General features: G+C 42.4%; 1 protein-coding gene across 7 annotated transcripts in view; it reads right to left on the bottom strand.

Moving 5' to 3' along the window:
* The window catches only part of Patj (PATJ crumbs cell polarity complex component), a 342906-nt gene that overhangs the window by 7883 nt on the left and 316578 nt on the right, over positions 1 to 18445 (bottom strand). For all 7 annotated transcript variants that reach the window (XM_048815262.1, XM_048815263.1, XM_048815259.1 and 4 more), the window contains 3 exons: positions 16876 to 16998; positions 16020 to 16124; positions 1940 to 2046 (listed from right to left, as the gene is read on the bottom strand). In XM_048815262.1, coding sequence (XP_048671219.1) covers positions 1940 to 2046; positions 16020 to 16124; positions 16876 to 16998 — 335 coding nt within the window. The remainder of the gene's footprint in view (positions 1 to 1939; positions 2047 to 16019; positions 16125 to 16875; positions 16999 to 18445) is intronic.

Here is an 18445-nt window from a genome sequence, read left to right on the forward strand (position 1 = left end):
TGTTAACTGTTTTGAATGTCGCCCTGCTTATTCCAGTTCTTTCAAAACTCAGCCTAGGTATTAGCTTCCCTGAGTTAACTCCCTAATTGAGTTATACCCATATCCATGGTCACAGGGCCCTCCCTCACTGCATTCAGGTCTCCTACACTGACCCCCCTCTTTCATAACTGTGGATTTATGGCCTATTTTTCTAATTCTCTGGCAGCTCCTTAAGGAGTAGGGCAATATCTTTACCTACATCCATGTTGGAATCCTTGGGACCTAGCTTTTGTAAAGTGCCTGGCCTTAGGCGCTCAGTAAATGTCTGTTGAAATAAGGATGAATTATCCCCTTGGCTGAACAGTAATGACGTCATGAATAAAGCTCCACCTGTCTCCACTTTGTGGCCTTGTGAGCACTCTCAGTAATGGCCCACTGGCTAGACACATAATTGATTCATGTTTCCTCTTTCAAACACAGTCCCCATTTCCAAGGATATTGGAATGGGAACCTAGGTGCCCAAAGCCAGTGTTTGACGCCCTGGGGGCACCAAATCATTAAAGCCTTCATAATTGTGCCCATTTACAATGAGGATTGTGTTTGCAGGGGGAGGGGAGGAGCCAGGCTCTATTCTTTAACTGGTAACATCACATGGAGTCTGTCTCCATTTATCTCCCCGTATCCTAATATTTCCAATCAATTAGTTTTCCTTTTTAAAAAATCTCCAAATGTTAGCAGTGGGGGATTAGGAATGATTTTTAAATTCTTTTGTGCTAGTGGTTTCTGACTTTCCAGGAATCAAGAGTACAAGGGTACCTCTATTTCCATAGCCACATCAAAGGATATTAAGACACACTATTCTTCTATAACCATCCTGATTTTCTTTTAAAGGGCTGTTGTACCTTGAAAATGCATTTTTCTTGTCACACTTTAATGGCATATATTGCTTTTTTCAAAAAATTGGTACTGGGGCTTGAATCCAGAGAGCTTTACCATTGAGCTACATACCCAGACCTTTTCATTTTTTTAATTTTGAGAGAGGATCTTGCTAAGTTGCTGAGGGTCTTGTTAAATTGCTGAGGCTGGCCTTAAATTTAGTATTATCCTGCCTCAGCTTCCCAAGTGACTAGGATTACCGGCACATGTCACCATGTCAGGCAATGGCATATGTTAGAAGAAAGTAGAATGAACTTAATTTAACAGTCTTTCCAAAAAAAAAAAAAAACCTCAAAGATTATTTAAGTTGATGTAACTACCCCTCAAAAGTTGCAAATGGCTGTGATCATGAGATGCTTCAAATGAACTACTGAGATCAGTCAACAAACATTTATTGAGCACCTCCTAGTGACCAGGCACTGGTAGTACTAAGGAATAACATTAGATGGATTTCTCAAAGCATGCATCTTCTTGCACTGCTTCAGAATCACCCTGGGGAAGTTGTTAAAGCAGGTTTCTGATTTTTCTGTAGACCACCTAATCAGATCTTTACAAATAAGGCCTGGAGAAATACTGTCTGCAAACCCATTTCTTTAAACACCTCTTTAATAAATAATTATAACTGCAATGATGAATCTTAATGAAATATGGCAGCAAATATGACAAGATTTAATCTCAGAATAAAATTTTAGCTTAGAAAGTTGAGGGAACATGGTTCCTTGCACAAGAAAGCTGGTACACTGGGAATGTAGGTCTGTGGTTTCTTAGGGAGGGAGACACAGGGGACCATGTCGAAGTGGCCAGAGCAGTGTGTGCAGGCCCTGCAACGATGCTCTTTTAAGAGCTTATATGGTGAAACAGAGCTTTGTGGGAAGCAAGGGAACCCTAATGCCTTCTCTAGGAGCTGGAAAAAGGACCGTGCACTTCCTCTCCTCTCCTTTTGAGGGCATATTTTGGCATCGGGGAGAATCCTCAGGAGCTTGGCCCACACACAGAAGAAGCCCTCTGCATCTAGAATACTCACTCCGTGTCTTCTGAAGGGTGGTCAGCAGTGGGTGAGCCACAGTGGTGGCCTGTAGACATGTTTTCAAGCTGAGTGGCAATGGCACTTATATTGGTATCTGCTACAACCTGGAGGGGAAGTTAGAACAAGATATGTCATCATAGGCAGAGGAGAATTAGGGAGACCAGGCTGCACCCCGTGGGCAGTCCTCAGTCCTCATCTCATCCAACCTATAGGTAGCACCTAGATATTCACAAGGGATCTCTCTCTCTCTCATTTATATATAACAGTGGAATGCATTACAACTCTTATTACATATATAGAGCTCAATTTTTCATATCTCTGGTGGTATATATAGTATACTCACACCAATTCGAAGAGATCACATCACCCTCTCTTAATAATTCTCAGGACTCACACCTTCCTAATTTCCTGTCCACCTTTCTAGCCATTCCTTCATATCTTTCCAACCTTGAACTATCCAAGTGTCACAAGGCTCGGTCCTCAAGCATTTAGTCTTATCTTTCCCATCTTAATATGTTCCTTCAGACATATGACTCGTTTCACGAATTTAAGTACCACCTAAGTGATGATAATCCCTGGATCCTCCTTTTACCTACTTCCAAACCCATATAGCCAAGCACCAACCTGACATCTCTAGTGGGTGTCTCTCAGGTAGCCCAAGCCTGATTCTTGGGCTGTTAGGGCCTGCAGCCTTCCTCCTCTCAAGTGCCTGCCGCTTGATTCCAGTTTCATGAGCACCTTGGTGTTCACAACCCACATTCAACCCTCAGAAGACTCTATAGGCCTAATCTGCAAAAGCATCCCCCCACTTTTTTTGGTACTGGGGATAGAACCCAGGGTCACTTTACCACTGTGTTACATCCCCAGTTCTTTTTGAGATAGGTCTCACAAAGTTGCTTAGAGCCTTGGTAAGTTGCTGAGGCTGGCTTCAAACTTCTGATTTTCCTGCCTCAGACTCCAAAATTGATGGGATTATAGGTGTTCACCAAGGCACCTGGTCAAAAACCTTTTTTTTTTAACTTTATTTTATTTGTTTATTTTTTATGTGGTGCTGAGGATCGAACCCAGTGCCTCACACATGCTAGGCAAGTGCTCTACCCCAGAGCCACAACTCCAGCCCTCAAAAATATCTTTTGTCTGGAGTTGTAAAACTCCAGACAAAATAGAGCAGGTTATCTCTCTGCCTTGGCCCCAGTCCACTGCAGCCTGTTAAAACACAGCAAATTATTTCACTCCTCTGCTTAAAACCACCTAAAGGAAACCAGACTCTCTTGGATCACAAGCTGAAGTCCTTACTATGACTGACAAGCTCATCGGCAGGTGATCTGCTGTGACACCTCTACCCTTTCTCCTAATGATCTCCTCTGCATTCACTCTGCCCCAGTAGCTGGCCTGCTTGCTGCTTCTCACAGGCCAGATCCCTTCCTGCCTTGGCATGAGCTACCCTGCCCTACCCCTGAAATGCTCTGCATGGGGCATCTGCATGTCCAGCTCCTTCACTTCCCTCTGGGTACCAGGGATCAAACCCAGGGCTGCTCTATCAGTGAACCGCATCCCCAGTCCCTTTCACTTTTTATTTTGAGAAAGGATCTCACTAAGTTGCTTTGGGCCTCACTACTTTGTTGAGGCCAGTGTTGAATTTGTGATCCTCCTGCCTTCCAAGCCACTGGGATTACAGGTGTGTACCACTGTACCTGGCTGCTCCCTCAGGTCTTCAAAGTCACCTTCTCTGAGCACTCTAAAATTTCCACACCAACATCCTGGTCCAGCTTTTCATGTCTCCTTTTCCCTGCTTCTGGTTTACTTCTTACCACCACTGCTACCCGATAAATGGTGTAGGTTTTACTTCATTCATCTTATTTATTATCTACCAATGCATATGAGAATGTGAGGGCGGGGACAGTTGTCTGCTTTGTTCACTGCTGTCTTCATATCACTAGAACAGTGCCTGGCATAAGGAGGTGTTCGATAAATAGCTGGTGAGTGACAGAATGGACGTCTTTGACTTCCTGAGATTTGCATTTTAGATGGTCCTAACCAAAGGTATAATAGGATAATGACATTTAGATTATTTACATTGTGTTTGTATTCTGCAAATAACATTCTAAGGCATTGAGAAGAAATAAAGCTCCGAGAGCCTGTACTGGGGCTCAGGATGGAGTTTCAGCACTGAGTTTCTGCCACTTAATGATGCTGGGCTTCCTCATCTATTAAATGGGAATCGTAAAAGTCCGCCTTGCCTCCTTCTCCTGGAGTTGTCTTCTACCTCAACTAGGGCCACACCTTCATTCTCAGGAGCTCCTTGGTTACATGTTTCTGACCAGTGGTCCTGCTTCTAGGTACCTTGCCATCTGTAGATTACGTCTAGGACCTGCCAGGATAGCAAAATCTGCATATGCTCAAGTGAAAAAAAAATAGTATAATGTATGCATATAACTTACGAACATCTTCCTGTATATGCTTCTAGTGACCAGGGCCACATCTCCAGCCCTTTTTAAGATTCCTTATAATTATTTGTAATACTTTATAAGATTACTTATAATCCTAATGCTGTGTAAATAGTTATACTACATTGTTAAGGGCATAAGGACAAAAAACAGTCTGCACATGTGCAGTGCAGAAGCAACTGTCCTAGGCGTAAATACATTTTCAATCTGAGGGTGGTTGAACCCAAGGACATGGAGGGCTGACTGCAGGGCTCATTGTGAGTACTGAGGGGACCTTTGCTGACGTATGAGCTGGATTTGGTAGCAATTTCAGAATCGGTCAACAGAGGGCAGAGCTGCCTAATCGTTACAGCTGCATTTGTTGAGCAGAAGAGCACAAGAAAGGCATGGGGTGCTCAGCACCACATAAAAACAAACAAAATAAAGGTATTGGGTCCATCTACAACTAAAAAAATAAAAATAATAAAAAAAGGTAACAGGTCTGCCTCAGCTGGCTCAACACATGTTGGGTGGAGCATCCTACCTTGGGGGAAACTGCTACACAAGTTAGAGGATCCTCCGGAAACACCACATATGAAGAATGACAGCAGGAACTCAGAGGTAGGACAACAGGCTTGAGGAGGAAATGTCAGATCCTCCCTGATCACAAGTCTCACCTCACCATCAGCATTTTCTGCCGTCTTCCACAGCAAGTTTACTGGCAGTGTCATCTTGGCCCATGATCTCTGACACTCTACCTATTCTTATTGTACACTGTCTTCATAAACCTGCTCTATTCCAGCTTCTAGCCCCTTTACTTGGCCCAGATGTCCATGACCCCTTCCCTCTGGCTTTCCTCCTGCCGCTGAGGTTTGCTTTTCCATCTCTTTGTTATTCTCTACTCACTTCCTGGCTCAATTGTGGGCCCACCTCCCATCTGCACACTCAGGGTCAAGGGACAGCACATGCATTCCCATGGCTTTAAATGCCAGCAGTATACTGAAAACACCCTCTTAGTCTGCTACACCCGATTGACAATTTGAGATCTGTATTTTATTATCTCAAAAGGATAACAAAATTAATACCATAAGCCAGGTGTGGTGGCACACACCTATAATCCCAGCAGCTGGGAGGCTGAGACAGGAGCATCATGAGTTCAAAGCCAGTCTCAGCAAGAATCGAGGTGCTAAACAACTCAGAGAGACCCTGTCTCTAAATAAAATACAAAACAGGGCTGGGGATGTGGCTCAGTGGTTGAGTGCCCCTGAGTTCAATCCTAGGCACCCACTCCATCCTACCCCTCCCCCGCCAAAAATTAATTAACACCATAAAATCCAAATTTTTAAAAATTCTTTAGCAGTACTGGGCTTAAACCCAGGGGTGTTCTACCACTGGGCTACATCCTCAGTCTTTTCCATTTTTTATTTTTTTAATATTTATTTTTTAGTTGTAGTTGGACACAATACCTTTATTTTATATGTGGTGCTGAGGATAGAACCCAGAGCCTCACACATGCTAGGTGAGCACTCTACCGCTGAGCCACAGCCCCAGCTCCTCCAAGGTCTGGCTAAGTTGCCCAGGCTGGCTTCAAACTTGTCATCCTTCTGCCTCAGCCTCCTGAGTGGCTAGGATTACAGGCCTGTGCCATGGTGCCCAGCCAAAATCCAAACTCTTGATCCATCAGCCCATCCCCTTCATTTTACTTTTCTGCTAGCTTTTTTTCATTCAGCTACTCCATTAGAAATTTACTAGGCATAAAAACTTGGATGTGGCTGGTGCATGTTCAATTGGAAAGGAAGCCAGGCTCTAGTCACATTGGTGCTCACTCTGAATATCCATCCACCTGGCACCTTCAGTGCTCATCTTATAAAGTCCTTGTTTAGCATCTGAATGGCCATCTTAAGTGACAGCTGCCATTTTAAGGAAAAAAGTTTCGCTTTCCGCCCAAAGGCCTTTCTGAGAAGGGCTCACCACTCTCTCATACCAACCCAACCCTTAACTGCCCAAATTAGGACCCGCCAGCTCTGATTCCTGAGCCTTCCCTCTAAGAGTCCCAGAACTCAAGCCTGTTTTGCCTCTCTCTCCTAGAGAGATGAACTAATAAACTCTTGGGTGTATCTCTGCCTGGTTTCTATCATTTCTCGCTTACCAGTCTCTTGTTTGGTACTTTCCCTTCACATCTGCCATAGTAATTCACCACCAAATCCTCCAGATTCTACCTCTAAAACCCTTCTCCAAGCCGGGTGCAATGACACACACCTGTAATCCCAGTGACTCAGGAGGCTGAGGCAGAAGGATCACAAGTTTGAAGCCAGTCTCAGCAATTCAGTAAGACCCTCAGCAACTTAGTGAGACCCTGTTTCAAAATAGAAAAAAAAAAAAAATAGAAAAGGACTGGGGATGTAGATGAGTGGTAGAGCAGCCCTGGGTTCAATCCCCACTACGAGTAAAAACAAAAATAAGGGGCAGAGGATATAGCTCAGTCGGTAGAGTGCTTGCCTTGCATGCACAAGGACATGGGTTCAATCCCCAGCACCACACACACACACACACACACACACACACACACACACAAAATACATTTCAATGTTTATTTCTTATCTACAGGCAACCATCCTAATTTGATCTACCATCAAGTGCCTTATATCTGGAATCCCGACTCGGCCTCTTCTAATCTCTTTCCACAGTACTCAGCCATCTTTTCAAATATAAAATGGATAATGGCAGCCCTCTGCTTAAAACCTTTCAGTGGTTTCCCCTTTTACTTGCAATAAATTCCAAGCACATGAAAGTCCCTCCCTAGCCTGCCCCTCTAATCCCTTCTATCTCTTTCCTCTCCTCTCTGCCTTTGCAGTTCTCTCCTAGAATCCAACCTACCCTATAACCAGTCAGCCTGGAAGTAGTTAAAACATCACTTCCCCCCACCCCCTCCCCATACAACCCTCTTTGACAACCCTTGTTACTGGGGATTGAACCAAAGGGGCACTTTACCAATGAACTACATCCCCAGCCCTTTTTATTTTTTTGAGACAGGATCTTGCTAAGTTGCTGAAGCTGGCCTGGAACTTGCAATCTTCCTTCTCAGCCTCTTAAGTCACTGGGATGACAGGCGTGTGTTACCACACCCAGCTGACCACCCCTGTTTAATTTCTCCATAATATTTTTAGTGTATTTCTGTAAATACACAGATGGTGTTGATACACATCTGTTTGACTATTATCTGTCTCTCCCACCGAATCACAGGACCCATGAACACAAGGATTGCTTATTTGCATAAGGTTAATGTGCCTAGTGAATAAAGATTGCTCAGTAAGTACTTGTGAGTGAATGACTCAATATAAAACCTTGACCAGGAATAAGTATTCTGCAATTTAACTTTCGGAAATTCCAGAGCAGAGTAGGACTGCTGGAGTTAACATGGAGAGACTGTGAATTCTGGGTTTTGTATTTTTTTTTTTGTGTGTGTGGTACTGCAGATTGAATTTAGGTGTGCTCCACCACTAAGCTACATCCCTGGTGCTCAGCCCCAGGCCTTTTTTACTTTGAGACAGGGTTTCCCTAAGTCACCCAGGTTGGCCTAGAACTTGTGATGACCTGCCTCAGCCCCCCCGTAGATGGGACTACAGGTATGCATGTACATCCATGGCAGAAAAACATCTCTTAACACAAATATATGGAAAAACTCACTTCCCGCCTCAAATTGCAGTTTTATTTCTCACCTCTTAGCTAGGAAATAAATACCCACTGATAACATTAAATCCTGGAGACCTCTCTGCCCTCAGGATTGGGAGCTGTACAAGCACTGCCGATTTAGTAGGAGTGGAATCCAAGTGGCTGAATGGGAAACATGAAGGACACTTGGTATTTTGTAGGAAGACCAGGACAACACAAATCTGTCACCCTCTTCACATCCCTAAGATGCCTGCACCAACTCTCTAGATCTTTTTTTTTTGGTGGTGGTGGTGGGTTACCAGGGGTTGAACTCAGGGCACTCAGATACTGAGCCACATCCCAGCCCTATTTTGTATTTTATTTAGAGACACCGTCTCACTGAGTTGCTCAGTGCCTTGCTTTTGCTGAGGCTGGCTTTGAACTCACAGTCCTCCATGTCTCAGCCTCCCAAGCTGCTGGGATTACAGGCGTGCACCACCGTGCCTGGCTTTGACTCTCTACATCAATTGGCAATCATATCAATGTTCATAGCAGCTCAATTCACAATAGCTAAACTGTGGATATAACTTAGATGCCCTTTAATAGATGAAAGGATAAAGAAACTATGGTGTACACACACACACACACACACACACACAATTACTAAGCATTAAAAGAGAATAAAATTATGGCATTTGCAGGTAAATGGGTGGAGTTGGAGAGTATCATGCTAAGCGAAGTAAGCCAATCCCAAAAAACCAAAGGCCAAATGTTCTTCCTGATAAGTGGATATGATCCTAATGGGGGCAAGGGGCATGGGAAAATGAAGGAACTTTGATTAGGCAAAGGGGAGGGAGGGAGTATTGGGGGCAGGAAAGATGGTGGAATGAGATGGACATCATTACCCTAGGTACATGTATGACTGCACATAGGTGTGATTCCACATCGTGTACAACCAGAGAAATGAAAAGTTGTGCTGCAATTGTGTACAATGAATCAAAACACATTCTGCTATTTTATATACCTAATTAAAATAAAAAAAAAATAAATAAAAAGATAAAGTCAGACTGAATTAAAAAAAAGAGTTGATTGGCAGATCAGATTGGGTTTTGAAAGGAGCAGATCTTCATTCACCCAAAAAAGGGTAGACTACCAACAGGAAGGGGGGGGGGAAGCTGTGACCTGCCCTCCTGAGGCGGCGCCTGCGGGGGCCACCAACACAAAGGAAAAAGAGGGGGCAATCCCTCTACCCAAGAAACAGCAGATGTGTGACATGAAACCTTGTCCCCGGGCCTAAGAATGGTGGAAGGTATTTGCATCAGTGGGAGAACCAGTAAGCATATTCCCCCCCACCCTCAGGCTGGTTTCCCCTACCACCACCACCACACTCACACCCCAGGGAGCTTCCTCCTCCAAATGAACCCCTGTAAGAGGCTTACCCTCCAAACAGTCCTTCAACTGTGCCTGCCTCTCAACCCATTTCCCTCAAGAATGTATTTAATCTGATACACTCTTTGGTGCCTTGGCTATGATGACATTTAATAACTTAGGTTAAAAGCAAAACTAAGGTCAATTAGACTTTGTTCTGTAAGGGAACACTGTGCGTTCAGTAGACTTTCTCTCTGAGTGATGAAGCACATGTCTTTGTTGCATGGACCCTAGGATGAGAACCTCTCCTTGCAAACAGGTTTGAGAATGGAGAAGTCGAAATAATTTGTAGATGAGTGAGATGTTGCAATGTACAAAACTTGGGCTCTGTGTACAGAGCTTTTCTGGGCTTCTAAACCTATAAAGAAAAAAGGCTGGCCCTTAGATTTGTCAAGGCCTGAATCTTTTGGAATAAAGCATAAAACTCAGCATTCACACCCAGTGTGGATCCTAGACTGGGAGGTGCAGACAAGCTGTAAACAGACAGGAAAGCTGGCATCTTCAGAGAGGGATACTCTAGAACTAGGGAAAACCCTAGGCCTGGCCTTTGGTGTGACTTAATGAAGTAAGAAGTACAGCTGCCTAAAGTTTTTATTTAGAATCTAGTGACATGAATTTCAGTGACATCGACTTTTATGTTTCTTAAAAATTGAATGATTTGAAGTGTAAAAAGCTTGGAGGAAAATGGAAGGGCCAACTGATTGCTAGACACACTGCCACCTAATGGCATGCACCCCAAATGTCAAGTGGAAAACCACTCCAACTCCAGAAATTTAAAAGAAATTTTAGCATCCTTGGACTTCAAGCTGATGTTATTATTATTAAAAAAAATTTTTTTTTGAGATATTGGGGACTGAACCCAGGGATGCTCTACCACTGAGCTACATATCGAGCTCCTTTTATTTTTTGAGACAGAATCTCCCTAAGTTAAGTTGCTGAGGCTGGCTTCAAAATTCCAGTCCTTCTTGCCTCTGCCTCCTTTTGCTGGGATTACAAGCATGTGCTACTGTGCCCTGAGAGGTGGATGTTTTATACATAGAGAATAATGCAGAAACTTCTCTTCATCCCTACATAATGCTCTAGTCCAGCTGATCTCAGGGGTGGTCCATAACTAGCAGCATCAGCAACACCTGGGAGCTATTAGAGAAGAAATAAAACTTCCTGCATCTACACCTGTTCTTCAGCATCTGAATCTCTGGGGGGACCCAGCAAATCCTGGTTAAGAAGCCCTCCAGATGTTTTTTGGAGCTACAGATTTGAGAAGCACTTCTATAGGTAACTCATTTTAGCTGCTGTCAAAAGGACTTGTACTCTTGATTCTTTTCTATTTTTGTGTGCACATGATAGAAAATTAAAACAAAAATGATACTACATGATAAAAAAAATTAGACACTTTTACTCTCTAGAGACACAGAAATTTTCTCTTTTTAATCCTGGAGGAATAAAATAAACAATATGCTTACATGGCTATTTTGAAAATGTATCACCTTCATGATGACTCCTTACTCCACCAGTTGAAAATTTAGTGTGCTCGTGAAGATGTGGAGAAAAAGTTACACTCATACATTGCTGCTGCAAATTGGTGCAACCACTTTAGAAAGCAGTATGGAGATTCCTTAGAAAACTTGGAATGGAACCACCATTTGACCCAGTTATCCCACTCCTTGGTTTATACCCAAAGGACTTTAAATCAGCATACTATAGTGATGCAGCCACATCAATGTTTATAGCAGCTCAATTCATAATAGCTTAGCTAGGGAACCAACTTATATGCACTTCAACAGATGAATGGATAAAGAAAATGTGGTATGTATACACAATGGAATATTACTCAGCCATAAGAATGAATGAATTTATGACTTCTTCTAGTAAATGGATGGATGTGGAGACTATCATGCTAAGTAAAATAAGCCAATCTCCCCCAAATCAAAGGCCAAATGTTCTCTCTGGTATGTGGATGTTAACACACAATGGGGGTGGGCATTGAATTAGACAAAGGGGAATGAAGGGAAGCGAGAGAGATGGGAATAGGAAAGACAATAGAATGAATCAGATATAACTTTCCTATGTTTATATATGAATACACGACTAGTGTAACTCCACAACATGTAGAACTATATGAATGGGATTCTACTTAACATATATCACTATCTATAGTTATGTATCTTTATGTGTCTGTGTGTGTGGTACTAGGGATCGAAACCAGGGTCTTGCACACATTAAGCAAGCAGTCTGCTGCTGAGCTACATCCTCCACCTATAATTTATATATTTTTAAGTTTTACCTGTTTCCTAACTTGTATTTTCCTTCCACTAAAACATCACAAATTCCTATCTTTTTATTATCTCATGCATCAAAATATTTACTTCCATTGGTTTTATTATTGTAATAGGGACTCTGAGGCTGCTTTTGCTAAAAGCATGGGCCACACCTGTAATCCTAGCAGCTTGGGAGGCTGAGGCTGTAGGATTATGAGTTCAAAGCCAGCCTCAGCAATTTAGCAAGACCCTGAGAAACTTAGTGAGACCCTGTCTCTAAGTAAAATATAAAAAGGGCTGGGGATATGGCTCAGTGGTTAAGTATCCTTGAGCTCGATCCTGGGTCTTTGTCAGAGTGTGGCCACATTGAGAATAAGCTCCTTTCCTGTGTTCCCCAGCACCTGTCTGTGACAGGGGTGGTGGCTGAGTCTGACCTGTAGGACCCCCAGGGTTAGTATCCCCCAGCCTAGGAATTCAGTGACATGATGACTTATAAATGTTTATGTAAATGTGATTCACACTGCACCAACTACTATGCTATAAATATGTTTCCTTTTTTGGTATAAACTTATTTTCCCCAAGGTTAATGGTTAGCTCATACTTTATTTTATTTTATTTTTTAAATATTTATTTATTTTTTTAGTTGTAGTTGGAAACAATAACTCTATTTTATTTATTTATATGTAGTACTGAGGATCGAACCCAGGGCCCTGCAAGTACTAGGCGAGCACTCTACCACTGAGCCACAACCCCAGCCCTCATGCTTTATTTTTATATATTTATCATTAGGCTTACACTTTCCAACTGTTCTTGGATTTCCAATCCCGTTACACATATTAGACAATCTATCCCTCTTTTTCCTTTGTAACCCTTCCTGAAGCCCCCCTTTCCTCCTGTTCCGGTTGCCTATGTTTTCTCTTTGCCTACAACATAGCTGTCATCCAGAAATTTTAATGCACTCCAGCACTGCAGCTACTGGCTTCCTTCATTCCTGTTTTGCTTATTTGTTGAAGTATATTCTAAAGGAATTTTCTAAGTAAAATATTGCTGATTAAAAAAAGAAAAAAGTCAGATGCCACTGGGTCTGGTGGTGCACCTCTGTAATCCTAGACAATTGGGAGGCTCAGATAGGAGGATCACAAGTTGGAGGCCAGCCTGGGCAACTTAATGAGGCCCTGTCTCAAAAACCAAAAGGGGCTGGGGTGTATCTCAGTGGTGGAGCACCCTGGATTCAATCCCTGATGCCATGAAAACAAAAACAAAAAAATTCCTAATATGTTCTTTTATTTCCCATGTCCTAAAGAAAGATGTAAAAACAGAAACAAAAACAATTTTCTAGCAGAGTATGGCTTATTTGAGTCTATCCAAAGTTTTTACAGTAATTTCATAGACAAAATAATTGAATGAGACAAATTATCAAACTACAGAAGCAAATAAAATTGGGAACATTTAAAAAGGCCAAATCAATGTTATTGATCAATATATAATTGGCAAGAAGAAATCATCAGACTTCAAGGGCAGAATTATCTACTGTTTATTGATTGACTGATTCATTCATTTACATGCTGAGGATTGAACCCTGGGGATCCTTACCACTAAGCTACATCCATAATACTTTTTATTTTTTTGAGACAGTCTTGCTAAACTGCTTAGGCTGGCCTCCATCTTGCAATATTCCTGCCTTAGCCTCCCAAATCTCTAGGATAACAGGAATATGCAACCATGCCTGGCTTAGCATTAGCAATTTAAACTCTGGGGAGAAGCTTTCAGACATGACGGCTATCTCTCCCACTCATCTCTTCCACCCTGCAGCCTTTTGACCTAGTCCTTAGTCTTCCCTGTTGCCACCAGCATTTGCTGACTGCTTTGCAAGACACAATTATCTGACCTTTCCTGCTGCTCTGCCAGTTTACTGGCCCACCTAAGGATAAAAGTAACTGCCCAATGACAAGTCAGCTGTGATAACTGTATTGTTGGAATTACTCCATGCACAGTTTTAATTAAAACAAACACACGGAGCAATTGGAAGGCGCTGGATGCGGGACACGAGTTTCCTGGGTTTGTGTCTAAAGCCTTTGGGAGCACATATGCTCTGTACCCGTAAGTGTGAAGATTACAACTGTCAAAATCTCAAAGGATTCCATAATTTTTTTAATAGCACATGTTACAAAATAAAAACAACTCACAAGATTAACAAGAGAACATTCTGAAATCACACTTCATCATCTTCTTAAAATACAGAAATAGAAAAAAGAAGGAACTCTTTCAAAAGTATGTTAATAGTGGCAATTTGGTTGAAATGAAGTGTTAAATCTACATGGGAAAGTGTGTGTGCATGTGTGCGTGCGCATATGCACATGTGCATTTGTGCGCACGCATGTGTGGTATTGGGAATCAATCCCACAGGCATTCTATTACTGAGTTATATCCCAAGCCCTTTATTTTTAATTTTAATTTATATTTTTGGAACCAAGGATTGAACCCAGGGGTGCTTAACCACTGAACAACATCCCCAGACCTTTTTATTTTTTAATTTTGAGACAGGTTCTTGCTAAGTTGCTTAGAGCTTTGCTAATTGCTGAGGCTGGCTTTGAACTTGCAATCCTTCTGCCTCAGACTCATGAGCCTCTGAGATTACAGACATGCACCACTGTGCCTGGATGCAAGTCCTTTATTTTTAAGTTTTTATTTTGGGACAGAGTCTCACTAAATTGCCCAGGCTGGCCTTGAACTTGTGATTCTATCTGGGTCTCAGCCTCCTGAGTAGCTGGGATTATAGGCGTAAGCCAAAATGTCTAGCATGAGCTCATTTTCATTTCAGGTACTTTTAAAATTTAGCTAATATTTTACTTTTAAACTATATCTTTTGGGGGGTATGTGTGTGGGGATACTGGGATTAGACCCCCAGGGCCTAGCATGTGCTTTACCACTCAACTACACTCCAGACTCAAATTGTGTTTTCTTAATTCTTTGTGAACAAGGTAGAGCCGAACAAATTATAGCAGCATGTGAAAATACCCACAATGCCAGATTTTGCTAAGAGACTTTTCTTGTCGTGGTTCCCATAGGAGGTGATGTTCTCTTACATTCCCTGTGACTGACAGCTCTGAAGCTCAGGCACTGCACTTGTGATGCGTGCCTCTAGAGGTCAGTAGAACTCGAAGGACAAGGGAGTACAGCAAACCAGCAAACGGTTCTCTAGGGGTGTAGGGAGGACTATGAGGCAGCTACAGACCTAAGTTCTCACAGAAAGTGAGAACAGCAACAAGGAGTTGAGGAGAAACAGAACCAGGCCTGTCCACACAGTGTTTTGCTTTGCATTCAACAGAAACTTGGAGACCCAAATAATAGACTGGGCCTACCACATAAATTCCCTTGAACTAATATTGGGTCTATCACATAAACTCCCTTGAAACCAGTGACAGTATTTTCGTGATTTCCCTCATACATGCTGAAGCCATTTGCGGTTTTTAACATCTGCCTTAGCACTTGGGGCCTGTATCACTCAGACGTCAAACTTAAGCACCACAAATTGGTTCTCCCAAATGGAATGGGTTTTCAATCCAAGCTTCTTATTTTAAGGCTAGACTTATCTGAATGGCTGGTGGTGGGTTTTGATCTTTTTTACCTATAAACCATTTTATACTACCTCTGCAGAATAGTGGTGATTACAATCCTATATATTTGGGGATGCTCACTAATGAAACTTGCTGACAGTATGCTGCCTCTAGACAGCTGAAACATAAGTGGAGGTAATTAATGGTACACTTTGCTTTGACTTCCTGGTACATTTCTCTGTGCCTCTGGACAATACTCGTGGGGACCACAGCTGATCAATAACTGTCCGCCTTAATTGATGACCACCATGCACCAAGAGCTTAACCATGTTGGCAATCATGTACGCTACTGGAAAAGCAGTATTGTATTCTTCTTCTCCTTTAGAAGGACAGGAAGAAAACAGCATTTGGACAGTCTAGTACAGTCTTTGGATATAAAAAAGGAAATCATTTCCTATTTCCTGCAAACTTGGATTTACAAAAGAACGCTGGAAATTAAAAGCCTTGTTGATTTATCATGTGAAGCAAAGAGTAATTTCTCTCCCCTTGTTATGCTTTCATATAATCATGCTCACTGCCTGTACGGGTGGCATTACAGAATTTCTGAATAAAAATAATACTTTCTTGCTTTCAACCTTCATAATTCACATCAGCAGGCACCCCGCTGGGCGGTGATGCCTACTGCCAGTGACGCTCAATCTTTTCTGCCAGCCACTTATCTGCCTCGCGCAGCTGCACGTCCCATTGATCACAGTACCTGCAGGATAATGCGCCCGTAGGCGTTCTTCAGCAGATTAACCACATCGGCATGAGACAGCCCATCCAGAGGTTGCCCATTAATGCTGACAATCCGATCTCCAACCTGGAAATATAAAAGTGGTGGAAAATCACTATCATTAAAAAAATTAAATTTGAGAAGAATGCTGAAAATTCTTTGTAAGTCATATTTCCCATTTGTGGCTATTGTGATGACTCTGTGTTTCGACTGTGTGTGTGCCTGTTAGAGAAGCACGAGGAATTTTTATGGCTTTCCCCAAATATAGACGAACTGGAGAAACAAGAAGGGGGTCAGATTTGATTGCTGAAAGGCACAGTAGGTCACTTTTGTGTTTTGGGAATTGTGGTGTTTCATACATCCACTTGCCGGTAATAGTGGGGTGCACAAATTAACTGTTCAATAAAGCTCTAATGAGGGAGCCAAATATTTTCTGCTTTATTTTTCTACTTCAGTTAAGATTAAGGTGGAAAAGGAAAAAAAAAATCATAAAAATGTTGATTCTTTTGGTTGGGGGAAGATTCTAAGGTCAAGTCTCTCTGAGCTGAAAACCAATTTTGAGTAGAATGGAGTGCTAAAATGGGTTTGGGGAGGTTTGCAAAGGGGCTGCAATTTCTTCTTTTATGGAGAAGCTTTGATACAAACAATAACATTTTTATATGCCCAGGGACCTAATGATCTAAGGTATAAAGTTTCTCTAATGCATTTTGCCCTCAGCACGGATCTCTGATGGCTTTTGGATTCCAAGTTTCAACGAGGTCCCCATGGCTGCACCTTCCTCCCCCCACGCCATCATGTGCCATGCCGTCAGCCCTAATCCACTCCCCCTCTTGCTTACTTTAAGCTTCTGTGTACGTGCAGCCACTCCGCTGGCCTGAATCATGGCAATAAATATAGGGATATCTCCTAAGGGACTCCCTTTTCCTCCTGCAATACTGATTCCAAGGGCATCGCTGAGCTCCTAAAAAAGAAAGAAAACAGAACACTTGAATGTTCAATAAAAAGCCATAACCTGATTGTCCCCCAAATGCTGTTGAACAAAACCCCTCCGTGACACAGGAGGCCAGGAGAACATGTGAGTTAAGCACGGGGCCTTTGGAGTCAGAGGTACCGAGATTTCAATTCTAGCGCTTAGCTGCAGGGTCTTGGAGAAGTCACTCTCTTAGGAGTCCCACCTCTCCGTACAAAATGGGAAGAAGACTGCAGCGATGGCTGAGGGTTAAGTGCAGTGAGGTTCTGGCCTACAGAAAAGGCTCAAGAAAAGGCAATAGTGGGAGTAAATTTAAAAACAAACAAAAACCTGCTCAGTACAGTGGCCAATTCTGAGGCAGCCTTGGCAAGTGTGCTCTCATATGGTGTTTATGATTAAACTGCCACACATATGCTCTTCTGGGTGTGAACAAACACACTTGGCTCCAGAAGAGCTGTGCAGTTGCATTAAAACAAAGGATCTTAGGGGACACCCACTGTTGTGACAACAGTTTGGAGAGGGAAGCAAAATGTTACAGAAAGTGCTCCCTAAGATGGACTCTGGGGAAGAGACTTGGCTTCTAGACTTATTTGTACCACAGGATTAATATTTTCCAAATCACTAGAAGAACAAATGACAAGTCCCTGTTCCGGCACGGTGGCATACACATTTCTCTTCTGCTCATTACAATGAAGTCTTTATCAAAAGTATAAAGAACAACTACCTGCAGCCTCTGAAATGTAAAGAAACCAATTAAACTGTGGTGGTGAATGAGAACTTGGGGGAATGAGAACATTCTCCTGGAAGCTCTGCCCAGAATGTGGTTCCCCGTCAAGGAGTGCAAAAGGTGGGGTGAAAGGCTGAAGTTCTCTAGAAACTCATTTTTCTGGCTAGAGGAACAAGGAAAAGGATCTCCAGGTGGCTGGAGAATATGGCAGGAAAACCAGCATGGAGAAAGCTGGAAAGCTGGGATTCCCAATTCTGCAAATAAACCCACAAAATTCTCAGGTTCAATTCTAAGCTACATATATGTGGGATGGTCACAGATAGGCATAGCATGGTTTCTAGAACAGAACTGGGAGTTGAACCACCACCTACAAAAGGTGAGATGGAACTTGCATTCTGTATTATTGTGGGGTTTTGTTTTGCCATGCTGGGGACTGAATTCAAGGCCTTGCACATGTTAGACAAATGCTCTACCAGTGAGCCACATCCCCAGGTGGAACTTAGATTATGATAGCTAAAACATCAGCTTTCTTTAGCGTCCATACAATGTAATACTCATAAGGTTCAGGGTAAAATACTAAATTAGTCAATCTGCAAAAACCCAGAAAAATGTGACCAATTTTCTTTTGATGTCCTTTAGAATATAAAGGACAGCTGAAAGAAAAATTTATAACTCTGTTTATTTAGATATATTTAGCATGCATGACGTCTT

Source organism: Marmota marmota, unplaced genomic scaffold (genome assembly GCF_001458135.2).
Source record: "Marmota marmota marmota unplaced genomic scaffold, marMar, whole genome shotgun sequence".
In the NCBI taxonomy this organism is placed as follows: Eukaryota; Metazoa; Chordata; class Mammalia; order Rodentia; family Sciuridae; genus Marmota; species Marmota marmota.